Genomic DNA, 13,390 nt, shown 5'->3' with positions numbered 1-13,390 from the left:
ATTTAGTAAGTATTGGAAAGATCTGATTTTTTTTTATTTTTTATTTTTATTTTTCTCTCTCCCCTCCTCTAGATCCAAGACTGGAAGGCTGGCCACTCATGTCTTCACCTTTTCCAACAACCATTATCATTGGAACCTACATCTATTTTGTTACTTCCTTAGGACCCAAACTCATGGAAAATAAAAAACCTTTTGAACTCAGGCAGATAATGGCACTTTATAATTTTAGTGTGGTAACCCTCTCTTTATATATGACTTATGAAGTAAGTTCTACTTTTATTTGTAACATATTTATATATTTCATGTCTCTAACTATTTTCATACCAACTTTTAATAAATTTATTAATATAATTCCCACTCTGCAATTCTCAAAAAAACCTATTATTCTGTTTGTCGTAATTATATTCCTCCAAGTTGTATGCTAAACTAATTGAGCTGATACTTGGAAAAAAAGGGAATGTCATACCTAGAAAGAAAGGTTGTAAAATATTTTATGTGCCATACATATAATTTAAAAAATTAAAAATCCTCATAACTTATATAATTTCCCTGGGTTGTAGCAGGTAAAGTAGACTACATGTTTTTCTTTGTTGTAATTATTTCTGTCCTACTACACGATACTCAATACTGATGTTTCAAACACTATATATAGAGTACGTTTACAATGTCCAATTTGGGGATCTTCATCCTTAAAAAAACAACAAAACACAAACCTAAACCAAAAACCCAACAAAACAACAACAAAAAAAAAACCAACAAAAAACCCTCAAAAAACAAACCATGAAGATCTTTAACATTGATTTTTCTCTTCCCCTCCCCCCAATAGTAAATGCTCTTTCTCTCAAAAGGAATGTTGAGATTTTGCTGTAGTTCATAGCTCAAGCAAATGTTAGACTTTAAGACTGGAAAGCCTGATGAGTTGTATAGGGTTATGGGTTGAATGACCTAAAAATCCTTAACCATGAATGGTATAGACTATGTAGAAGCTTTAATTTAGAACCTTAAACCTTAAGATAGCTAATATCTGTTGTTTTGGGGGTTTTTGTTGTTGGTGGTGGTGATGTTTTGTGTTTGGGTTTATTGTTTGGGTGTTTTGGGGTTTTTTTTGTTGTTTTTTTTTTTTAAAGTGTAGCTATTTAACAGTAGTATTATGTGAATGATAGCCTTATACGTTTGCTTGGTGAAGCATCACTATGCTAGTAGTACTGACCCTCTTTGTGTTAAATCTGGCTATGTGGCTATTTCAGGTTTGGCAAATTGGTAATGAAAAGTTGTCAGATTATTCTGCCAATTTGTCAGGATACCTTTCTGTTACCTCAATTTGCATAAATTTCATCATGAGTTACAGTGAACTGCTTGACATTTCTTTTAACAGCACTCTAAAGGCAGTGCAGCAGCAGCTACTTCGTGTCATGACTGTTGTGTGGAAAGCTATAAGTGGTGGGCAAGATGCATACGTTTGCTATTTAGACTTTGTTTTGAAAAATCACCAAACTTCCCCACGTAATTTGGTGATAAGTTTTGTTTTGGTTATAACCCTCAGAAACTAAAAAAAATTAAACTTCTTTTAGTGTCTGACACTAACACAGTATTCAATTAATCTGCTATCAAGACTTCTATTTTACAATTTCATGAAAGAATGCATAGATAGAGCTTAACAGATTGAATCTCTGCTATTGTCTGGCTCTCAGCAAAAAGATGATTCTTTCCCTCTTTGGATCTAAGCCATTTTGTGGGTGCTTTAGTGTTGTGCTGTCTTGATGGTGTTTCAAATCTTGTTTCATTTAAGCAACTGATTGTTTTAGGAAGTTAAACATCTATTGCGGTCACAGACTAAAACCCTCCATCTGTTAAGAGAGCTGAACCTCTTATCGTGCATGAGTGGATGATGATGATGAACTGATGAGAAGTACTCTTTAAACACATGTAAGATACAGTAGTTCTAGAGGTTGGCTGGTAAATGAGCCAAGTGTAATATTAACAATGTTGTTCTTGTCCGAGTTCTAATATATTCCAAGAGAAAAGATTAAATGATACTTGTTACATATAGTCCTTTGGTCCTGTACATGTGCTCTTGATTATAAAACCCTATAATCTCATCCCTGATATCAGTGAAAGACTAATTGAATCATGCAGTTCAACTAAGCAAAATTTTAGAAACTATGATACTAAAAATATAGTGCATATTGATTTGTTCCTTGTCTTTAATGATATTAAGCCATATTTTTCTGTAGTGCCGGTTTTCTTTCAGTATTAAGATGTTGTTCTGGTTTCTTTTCAGTATCAAGATATTTGGCTGTGATAGCAATTTTCAAAAAATTTCAAAATGGTTGATTTGTTTTTGTAGTCTGATTTACACAATAAGTTGCTTTTCTAACATTGTTTTTGAGATGCAGCTGTTTTTCCTCTTCGGTTACTAATGCTGAGATAATGGGTGCAGGAAGAAAGTTCTTGTCCATAGGTGTGGTCCTGGAATTAGAAATTCATTAATCTGCAACAGCAAAGGATTTTATGGTCGCTAGCCCACACAGAGGTAGATGACTGACAAGGTTGCTGGTTCAACAAGTTTTTAATACTGTTTTCCCTTCATGCTTAGTGATTGTGAAAGTAATCTGAAATTAATGATTTTTTTCAAAAGACATGAAGTAAATCTTTGCCCTTTCCCTTTTCTTTGCTCCAGTTTCTTATGTCGGGTTGGGCCACAGGGTATTCATTCCGGTGCGATATTGTTGACTACTCAAGGTCACCTACAGCTCTAAGAGTAAGTTGCCAAATGCAAGGCCAAATTGTTATGCTACACTGATTTTATTTTTGGAAATGCTTTTTGAACAACCAAATGCACTGCTGTAGAGTGGAATGCAGTAAATGAAAATACTCTCTTGCATAATGTAGAGCATGTGAGTTAACTGGAGGGGTTGATTGGGAAAAAGAAAGAGGCAATGTATTTGTTGGCTTGTTCATCTTGGTTTTAACATTCCTTCAGGATTAAAGAATGTTTTGTGTTTTTAAAGAAAAACCAACCAAACTATACATTTAAATATTTATGTCAACCTTGTGACACCACTTACTCATCCCAAAATTTTCCTTTTATATAGTTACTTATTTTTCCTGCAGCTGTTTAGTTTTATTTATGACTATTATGACTTGACAGTTTCTGGTTTTTACTCTTGCAGATGGTACGAACTTGTTGGCTTTACTACTTTTCCAAGTTCATTGAATTATTAGACACTGTAAGTATTTGTAGCCTAATAAAAGAAGTAGTGATACTTCCTTTTCACGGTAGAAGAACCAGTGCTGTTGGGGGCTGAGGGCATAAATTGCTCTGTATTTAGCCCTCCAGCCTTCAATTATTGGAATACCATCAAGGTGTTTATCCTTATTATCTCTTCTCATCTTATTGTCCCATTACTCTGTCATTTATTGATTATCAGGAAAAATGTTAATGAGAGAACACACCTTTAAAAATTTAGGAAGCCCTGATAACTTGTCTGTTTAACAATGTACTAACCTGTTGTGCTATGGCAATGCTTGTCTCAACATTGCAGATAAAATGGTGTTGATCGTGTTGAATTTTTTTTCCATGTCATCTTCAGATTTTATCTTCCATATTTGGAATATTTCCATCAGCAGCTCTGAATACAGCATAAATTGCCCTACTTACTTGCTCTAAATTCCTGTGTATGCCTTGGTGGTCATGACTATATATATGTTTGATATCAGGCCGGCACTCTAAGCTGTTTCAAAGAAAGTCTGAGCAGCAGTGCGTTAAAGCAGAATGCAGACCTCGCTTATCACCAGCAGGCATCTGCCTTCCCCTTTTCCCTAGACTGACACTGAGTATGGTTGGTTTAGCTATTCTCAAACCAGCTTCTGAGTGTTGGAATCAGCTGTGATTTCATTTGCCTTATTGTGTGCGGGGTACAACAGTGGTGATTCAGGAGCTGACTCGTGAGCAGTTAGGATGTTCTACACCCTGCAAGCAAAGTTAGCCATCTAACTTTCATCTGCAAATACTCCTGATTCGACACTGGAAGATTTTACTGACTGGGCCAAATGGAATGGTAATGGAAGGGCCAGGAATAATAAAACTGGAAAAGCCTGATCAGTTTAGTCCTCTATTTACCTCTACTACCCACTGGTTAGATTGCTGCTTTTTAATTAGTCCTGTGCCTGAAAAAATCAGTTGGTTTGGTTTGTTTGAGGTTTTTGGGTTTTGTGTTTGTTTTGGGTTTTTTTAAATTTTTTTTTTTTTTTAATCCATCCAATTAGGTACCTGTTTCTCAGAAGCTTTTTGGTTTTATTGCAAAAGTAATTTCTTAACTGTATTTAGCAGTCAGCCATTTCCAAATGTTTTTCCTGGCACACCAGACTTCTTTCTTCTGTGTTCCTTTCCTTGCCATCTGATACTACCTTTCGCATGACCTGACTTCTTACACAGTTTTCTTGCTCTGTCTTCCCTTAACGCTTCCCTCGATGTCCGTCCTTTAAAATGTGGCCTGTTGATATCCATTAAGAATACCTACTACATTTATTCTGTCCAATTTTGCCTTTTTCCAAGGGTAGCTAAGTCAGTGTTCATAATAGTGCTATTTCTCTAACTTACTATTTTCTCCTGTCTGTATCTGTTGCTAGTCCTTCGGTTAATTTTCTCAAATGGCTTTGCCTTAGTAGTTCAGGGGACTTAAAATCTGATGCTTCTAGATACTTCTCAATCCAAGCAAGTTCATCTTATGCTGTCTGTTGCATGCATAGGTGATGGCTCAACCTTGGATGCTTGCTTTCAAAGCTTGCCCTGGCTTTGAGACTCCACAGGTGGATTTTACATACTGGTTTAATTTTTTTGAAAACTAGTCTGCATATCCAGAGCCTCAGTTTCCCTTCTTCTCCCAAGACTGCAACTGTGAAGAATTTCTAAATGTATAGTAGTGAGCAACCAGCACTGATGCATGCAGTTTTCTGTAAGTATGTTGGGCTTGATTCTCTCCTGTAACATTCTGTTCATTAAAAATCTGTTTCAGATATTTTTTGTGCTGCGTAAGAAAAACAACCAAGTTACATTCCTGCATGTCTTTCATCATTCCATCATGCCATGGACCTGGTGGTTTGGAGTCAAATTTGCTGCAGGTAGTGGAGAGACAGTTTAAGTTGTACATATCTGCTGGTAGTAAAAGTTAACTATGCTAGACAATAAATATTTAAAGAACAGAATTAAAAATCTTGCGAACATCAGTGTTCTTAAATTTAGATGTCTGCAGTATTTCATGGAACATCTGAGATCACCATACATAACAATTATTTAAGTGGGTGGGGAGTACTAATTTTTCCTATTTGACAGCATTTTGTGCAATGTTGGTTTCTCGTAAGGGGAAGAAGGTGCAGAGGAGAGAAGTGTATGTAAGAAAAGAGCATTATTACGTGAAAAAGAGATAATATGACTGTAAAATCAGAAGTACTAGGGGAGAAGTATGAGGCAGATACTCTGTTGAAACTACTTCAAAGGCATTTGTCCCCCTGAAACATAAGAATTGGAAGGGAGGACTGTGTTCTCATTGTTCTTACCATCCTTTGTTTTGCCTGTTTAAGAAATTATTCAGGCTTTGTTGCCATTATTTTTACTGGCCTTTGATAGCATATTTGGGGCTTATTTACATCTAATACTTTGGCTTTTTCAAAACTGCAGAGATATTTTCTGGACCTTATTTATTACAGAAACTTATTTGAATTGTAATGAATTGAAAGTCTTTGTCCACTTCTAGCTTACCTTCACTTCTCCTTTCCTGCTCTGTGTGTCTATGCATGCATCTTTCTATGCTATAGTATTAGTGTGCAACACTAATAAATATAGCTTGCCATAAGAATAGCCTGGTAAGCATGGAGTGGAGAAATGCACAGTCATTTAGTAGTACATCTCTAGGAGGGTGTAGGGGTTTTTTTTAGGAGTTTCTACCAAGAAAGGGGGGGGTTGTACATGTTCTTTCACTCGTGTCCTCTTTTTTTTTTTTCTTCCAGAAAATCAGTGACAAATTGATGAAAAGACCTATTGCCTATTAAATCAGATCTGTTGGTGCCTGTTTTATGAATACAAAAATAAGCCCTGAAAGTAGTCCAGAAGATTTGTAGATGGGGTCTTTTGAACATGTTTTGTGTGCAGATTTTCCTAGTGTATAAAAGGATATACTTCTGCTATATTTGTTGAGTTTCTGTTATTAGGAAGCTGGTGTCTTGATCATGTCTTTCTCAAATATTGCTGAGTAACTGGTATTTTAAGTTAATGATGAAATTGTGAATAGTTTCTCAGCATACAGTTCAGTATGTTTATAGATTTGCAAAGAATCCCAGCAGCTAACAGTCCCTCCTCTTCAACCTTGAAAACTTTCCATTTATAGGTGATTAACTTTCTGCCTTTTATCTGGACATTGGATCAGTATACCAGATACAGGCTTCAGATTTTGCATTGGATTCAAATTTCCAATGTGATAATTTGACAAATACTTTCAGCAAAGTGTGCAAGATCTGCTTTGTCCTCTGCTTGTAATAGTCCCTCATACTCATGAAGAGCTGTGTTTATTCCTGCAACTCTATTGCTTATCTGTATACTAATCTTTCTAAATACTGATCTGTTTGATAACTTAATTTTTTTTTTCCAAAAATTTCAGTCCTGCTGATTATCTTGTATTCAGTTTCATCACTGTTTATCCTTCCTTCTAAATAGTGGCATTGATCACGTTTTCAACCTGTTTTTAAAAAACAACACATTTGTGAAAAGAGATGCTGATTTTTTTTTCTCTGATCTGATGTAAACAGGGAATTGTAAGATGGTGCTTGTGTATGGTGTTGCTTTTTGGAGCATATTTTTATACTGTTGCTTAGGTTGTTTTTTCTCCCCCCCCCCCCCCCCCCCCCCCCCCGCTTTAACTATTTATTTTTTCTTTTGAATGTTCACTGTGCAAGCCAAAAAAAAAAAAAGTATGTTTGAACTGTAAGAACACTTGAATTATTTTCAAAAATACAAATAGCTAAGTTTCTTTGAAAGTTTGCAATCACAGCTGGAGGAGTTATGATCTATCAAGCTGGAAGACTAGTGTGAGCTACTAAAATCACAAAATTAAGTTTTATTTTTAACTTGAATGATTCTTAATGGAAAATTGGCTTTTGGATACAAAAGCATTCTCACTAAGTGTCTGCTTTTCGTGACATTTTGTTTTCTTCCTGATGCTCAATATTTTCATGTTCATATTTCTCTTAAAAATACTGTGCCGTATGCTGCTACTTGGATCATTTTTACCTATAATTTCTTGTGTTAATTAAAATAAAATTACTTTGAGCAGGATCATCTAACTCCACAGTTGATCCAATGGAAAAGGAAATATTTCCTTACTTGCTTTGTGAAATGTTCGTATCTTACCAGTTTCAGTCATGAGTTTGCCCCAAAGGGGGGGATTACTTGGCCTTAAATTTCCTTTTCACTGTACATATGCTTTTGAGATGGACTATGGATTTGTGAGATGCTCACTTATGTCATGATTCTGAAAACTTACTGTCTGAAACTGTGATTCTTTCCCTGGAAATCTCTGTTGGGGAGAGAATTATTACTTATCCTCCAGAGCTTTGCACAGTTCATCATGATGTCTAGAAAAGAGGTGTAAAACAGGAGGAACGCTGTTTCCACTAAATTTTCTGCACCTCCTTCATGTATATGTTTTAATAATTTAAAAAAAAATCCACTAAAACCTTTTACAGGTAATTAGATCAGCTAGGTTTTATTGCTTTTTTGGAAATGCTTAGATAAGCCTTTTCTGAGAAAGGAAACTGATGAGATACCTCAGAATTGGTGTCAACCCAATTCAGGTTAAATACTTAAAGTCTGTAGGTTTTGTGGTCTGGGTTTTTTCCCTCCAAGTCAAACCAAACTACTAGGACCTGAGGTGGCTTTTTAAATACTTGATGCAATACTACCATATTTTGTTTTTCTACAGGTGGTTTAGGAACGTTTCATGCTTTGCTGAACTGTATTGTCCATGTTGTCATGTACACTTATTATGGAATCTGTTCTTTGGGACCAGCCTATCATAAATATTTGTGGTGGAAAAAATACATGACAACTATACAACTTGTGAGTAATTTTCTGTTTGACTTGAACACCTCTCAGAAAGCTGATTAAGGCTAACGCAGACTTAATGCAATACATTTGTACTTTTAGTTATGTTCATGTATGTAGCTTACAGTTGGTACAAGTTTTACTCATGTTTTAATTGAGTAAAACAAAAGTTGTGAGCTCCATTCAGTAATTTACTTAAATCCGCTGACTTTAGTGTTCACTATAATCACAGATTTAGACACATGAGCTTTTCAGTTATGCAGTACTTGATAAATATATTTACAAAACTCGTTTCCTGTATAAAAATGATTAGACTATAAGGTTACACCAAGAAAACATAATTAATTAATGTATAGAATACCATGTAAATAGCAATAAGCAAAGGGAAAAAGAAGTATTTATTAAGAATTTCATGTCCATTCTTTCATAGAAATTGTTTGTGTTTAGAGAATTTACCTCTTCTTAATACATGTTTTATCAGCATTAGATTGCTTTCAAATGGTTACTGCTCTGGGTGCTTTCTTCATGCCCGGCTTTTTTAATAGCTGAATTTTCAAAATTCAGCTTCTGGCTAAACAATTAGTTTGGCCTGAGCAAGGATGCTGATGGAGGAGGGAAAGGAGCAGGGAGAAGCAGCTGTGGATGTAACTGCTTGCACCAGGTCTGGTGTTACTAGAATAGTTCATGTAACCATGTGTAACTCTGATTTAGCTTGAATATTTATAACTTATTTAAAGTCTTTTTGTCTTGGTGGCACTACCTGTGGATTATTAACTTGGAGTTCATGTGGACCTTTTTTTTTTTTTTTTTTCTTTTAAATCCTCCATGAAATTGTTTTTTGGGACCTTGTGGACCCTTGTGTCACATGCTAGTGTGCGGGGGTGGGGTGGGTGGGACTTCATGTTCACCAGTCCTATAATAGTTGTCTTTTTGTTTTTCTGGCTAATTTTTCTAAAGAAGTCTCCCATTTGTCACTGGTCAAACACACGTCTGCTTCCTTCTTTCTTCTCTGAACTGGCCAGTGCAGACTCCTTTTCTTTTCTCCTAGTATGGGTTTCTCAATGCTGCTTGTGATTCAGTTTGTCCCAGGACTTCTCTTTCTTTACTCTGTGAAAATGTTTTTCAGTGAAGTAACATTTTGGGAGAGGGGCTTTAAAGGTACATCTCTATAGTTTTAAAAAGCCCCCCGCCCCCAACTTTCTGTTTTTCTGTATGCAAGCTATGCTGAATCTTTTTAAACTTCTGTAGTAAGTTTGTCATTTATTTAAAAAGTAATTCTTTTCTACATCTTTTTCCTCCAGGTCCAGTTTATTATGATTACAGGACATATAGGACAAATCTACATCATGGATGATTGTCCGTACCAGTATCCAATTTTCATGTTTATTATTTGGCTATATGGCTCTATGTTTTTAGTCTTGTTTCTCCACTTCTGGTACCATGCTTACACAAAGGGACAACGACTACCAAAGATGGCAAGAAATGGGATTAGCAAAGATCAGTGAAACAAACTCTTGTCTATAAAAAAGTGTGTATGTCAAAGTGGAAACTTGCACTACTTGACAATCAAGATATTTAGGTGCATGTACTACACTCTGTATATTTTGTATGTTTTCTTCCAAAACAGAATTTGTATCTTTACCGTAAGTTATTTGGGATTCAGAATTTGGGAGGTGGGGGGAGCAGTGTGGATCTCTTTTTTTTTTTTTTTTTTTTTTTAAATCAAAGTGGGTTTTTTTTCAACAACTTGTTCATGTCTATCCTATAAGAAATGAATGGATAGATGATCTCTATCTAGAAGATGCATGAAAATAAAGATACTCATTGGGAAAATTAAAATGTGTATGACAAGTACTGAGCACTTTGAATACTGAGGAAAAAAAATTACTTCACCTTAAATGTTTTAAGTTCTTGAGACTGTCAGCTGCGTTTTATTAAAAGAACAAATCTTCAATAAATACTGTTTATAGAATCTAAAGCTTATTATTAATATAGTTAATACATAAACATTGTTATATGTGTTTACAAACTATATTACTTTAAAGAAAGGAATGTATGTTAATGTGTCAAAGTATAGCATTTAATTTGAAGATCATAGATTTTTTTGGATATACCATCTTTTACTAAGATAACTTAATTAATTTTATGTAGGAAACTTCTACTCACTCGAACATTATCCTAAATGTTGGAAACCTACTAATTTGAGGATTATCCAAACTGTCTTGTAGTGTAATGATTGAAAAATCCTACTGATTTGTTCACCAAAGTATATGTGTCTATGGATATATTTTGATATTGGTAGCCTAGGCTGTTTGGGGGGGGGGAATCTTAGTCCTCAAATAACTTTTAAAGAAACATTTATTTTTATTTTTTTTAATTGAAGCCTAAATGTCACCTAGCATGATTGTACCATGCTCTATTTTCTTCTGTTTCCATTATCTATTGAAATACATGCCTAGAAAGATTTTTCTGTTGAGTTTTTCATGATTATTATTGTTTTTAACAACTCAAGGTTAAAGTTTCTCCATTAATAGCACCAGTTACCTTGTCTCTGTTCTCTAGAACTAGGCAAAAAGATATGTGCCATTCTCTGAGCTACTGAGAGTGGGGCAGGCAGTGGTGACAGGGCATGACTCCAGTCCATATAGAATCAACCAGTATGTTGTTTTCCAGGGTTAGGCAGATTGTTAGGGTCACACATGTATGGAAATTAAAGGACCTAGTTATTTGTATGCAAGTTGCATTTGTACTGTATGAATTTATTAAGGAATTGGTGCATGCAACAGACCTGTAAATGAGGAGTTAGAGGTGTTTTAATGTTACCTTTAAAAGTACTGTTTTCTATTATGATTGCCACTAACAGAAGAGAAGCTTGAGATTTTTGCTTCGCGCTTGATCTGATCTGTGGGATTTTCAAGTACCAAAGACTTTGGGGCAGTTTTAATTGCATCCCTGTTGTACAATTCCAAGAAAGTAAGTTTTGTTATCTGGATAATTTTATGGGAATACTGACATTTATGGTTGTCATGGTTTAAGCCCAGCTGGCAACTAAGCACCACAGAGCTGCTTGCTCACTCCTCCCCATGCCCCCCCCCCCCCCCGGTGGGATGGGGAGGAGAATTGGGGAAAAAAAGGAAAACTTGTGGGTTGAGATAAGAACAATTTAATAATTGAAATAAAATATAATAATAATAATAGTAATGAAAAGGAATATAACAAAAAGAGAGAAATAAAACCCAAGAAAAACAAGTGATGCACAATGCAATTGCTCACCACTTGCTGACTGATGCCCAGCTGGTCCCCGAGCAGCGATCCACCCCTCCCAGTCAACTTCCCCAGGTTATATACTGAGTGTGATGTCCTATGGTATGGAATATCCCTTTGGCTAGTTCAGGTCAGCTGTCCTGGCCATGCTCCCTCCCAGCTTCTTGTGCACCTGCTTGCTGGTAGAGCATGGGAAACTGGAAAATCCTTGACTTAGGATAAGCGCTACTTAGCAACAACTAAAACATCAGTGTGTTATCAACATTATTCTCACACTAAATCCAAAATATAGCACTGTACCAGCTACTAGGAAGAAAATTAACTCTGTCGTGGTTTAACCCCAGCCAGCAACTAAGCACCACGCAGCCGCTCACTCACTCCCCCCCCACCCTGTGGGATGGGGGAGAAAATCGGGAAAAAGAAGCAAAACCCACGGGTTGAGTGCACTGTCGTGGTAGCAATTGGCACCTGTTGTTCTTCAACCTTCAGCAACCCCACAACCGAAGGGTCTTGAGAGAGACCAGGCAGGGTAGACAGCTGTTCAGTGCCCTCCGTCTCCAATGCAGCTATACCAAAGGCCCAACGGTACCCTTTTGGGTCCTTGAAGTACCCCCTCCTGAAAGAGTCTATGACAAGGATGCACGAGGCCTCTGGGCCAGTTGCAATGGGGTGTTTATGCCACTCATTCCCAGTTAGACTCACTTAAGCTTCCAATACTGTTAGCTCTTGGGATCCCCCTGTCACACCAGAGATACAGATGGGTTCTGCCCCCTTATAACTTGATGGCATTAGGGTGCATTGTGCACCAGTGTCTACTAGAGCCTTATATTCCTGTGGGTCTGACGTGCCAGGCCATCGAATCCACACTGTCCAGTAGACTCGGTTGTCCCTCTCCTCCACCTGGCTGGAGGCAGGGCCCCTCTAATCCTGGTTAGAATATCCGTTACTCACTTTTCGCACACGTGAATCAGAAGTCCCTTCAAGAGGATCAGAAATGGGATCAGCCCATCTACTGCGTCTGGGGGACTGCTCATGGGAAACTGGAGCAGCAGCTTTCCAAGAAGAATCCTCTTTTCTGGTTGCTTTTTCTTGCAACTCCTGTACCTGTGCATCCAGGACTGAGGTAGGTTTTCCATCCCACTTCCTCATGTCCTCTCCATGGTCACGCAGGTAAAACCACAGGTTAGCCCATCGTGTGTACTTTCTCTCTCCTCTCTCTTGGGCAGAGGAGTGCTTACTCCCAATAGCTGCGATGCGGGCCTGTACAGGTGGGGAGGAGGACATATCCACTTTGAATTGCTGGAACTCTCGGGACAATTCCTCTACAGCCGAGACACAGGCCCGTAGGGAGGAAGAGAGACTTCCTTCGTATTGCCGGAGTTGGACAGCCAATTCATCCACCGTTTGTCCATAGCCTTCTTTCCAGGACATTACTGCCAATGAGTTGGCGTAGGTTGGTGGTGCACTTCGTAGAAACTTCCGCCACATGGGTTGTGTGCATTGGACTTCATCTGGATCTGTGGGTGACTGCGCATTTTCTGGATCATTATAAATCACCTCCAGCATGGCTAATTCCCTCAGGTACTGGATACCTCTCTCCATGGTGGTCCACTTACTCCACGTGGCATCAGTTGCATGATGTGTAGAGGAGACCCTCCCTTTGAACATCCAGCCCAGCACTGGCAGTCGGGGTGCTAAGAGGAGCTGTGCTTCAGTACCAACCACTTCTGAGGTGGCTCGAACTCCTTCGTATGATGCCAATATCTCTTTTTCAGTTGGACTATAGCGAGCCTCGGATCCTCTGTATCCCCGACTCCAAAACCCCAGGGGTCGGCCTCGGGTCTCCCCAGGTGCTTTCTGCCAGAGGCTCCAGGTAGGGCCGTTCTCCCCAGCTGCAGTATAGAGCACATTTTTAACATCTTGTCCTGCCCGGACTGGCCCAAGAGCTACTGCATGAACAATCTCCCGCTTAATTTGTTCAAAGCCTTGTCGTTGCTCAGGGACCTGGGTATACCTGGTGGGTGATGC

General features: G+C 37.7%; 1 protein-coding gene across 3 annotated transcripts in view; it reads left to right on the top strand.

Moving 5' to 3' along the window:
* LOC128136181 (elongation of very long chain fatty acids protein 7-like) overlaps positions 1 to 10,062 on the top strand; it is a 33,289-nt gene extending 23,227 nt beyond the window's left edge. For all 3 annotated transcript variants that reach the window (XM_052775365.1, XM_052775364.1, XM_052775363.1), the window contains 6 exons: positions 73 to 263; positions 2,681 to 2,761; positions 3,174 to 3,230; positions 5,019 to 5,124; positions 7,977 to 8,113; positions 9,400 to 10,062. In XM_052775365.1, the coding sequence (XP_052631325.1) occupies positions 73 to 263; positions 2,681 to 2,761; positions 3,174 to 3,230; positions 5,019 to 5,124; positions 7,977 to 8,113; positions 9,400 to 9,603 (776 nt within the window). In that variant the 3' untranslated portion in view covers positions 9,604 to 10,062. The remainder of the gene's footprint in view (positions 1 to 72; positions 264 to 2,680; positions 2,762 to 3,173; positions 3,231 to 5,018; positions 5,125 to 7,976; positions 8,114 to 9,399) is intronic.
* The last annotated feature ends 3,328 nt before the right edge of the window (positions 10,063 to 13,390 follow it).

This window comes from Harpia harpyja, chromosome W (genome assembly GCF_026419915.1).
Source record: "Harpia harpyja isolate bHarHar1 chromosome W, bHarHar1 primary haplotype, whole genome shotgun sequence".
Lineage (NCBI taxonomy): Eukaryota > Metazoa > Chordata > Aves > Accipitriformes > Accipitridae > Harpia > Harpia harpyja.
Note: the sequence above shows the minus strand (reverse complement) of the source record. Positions and strands in the feature narration are given on the sequence as shown.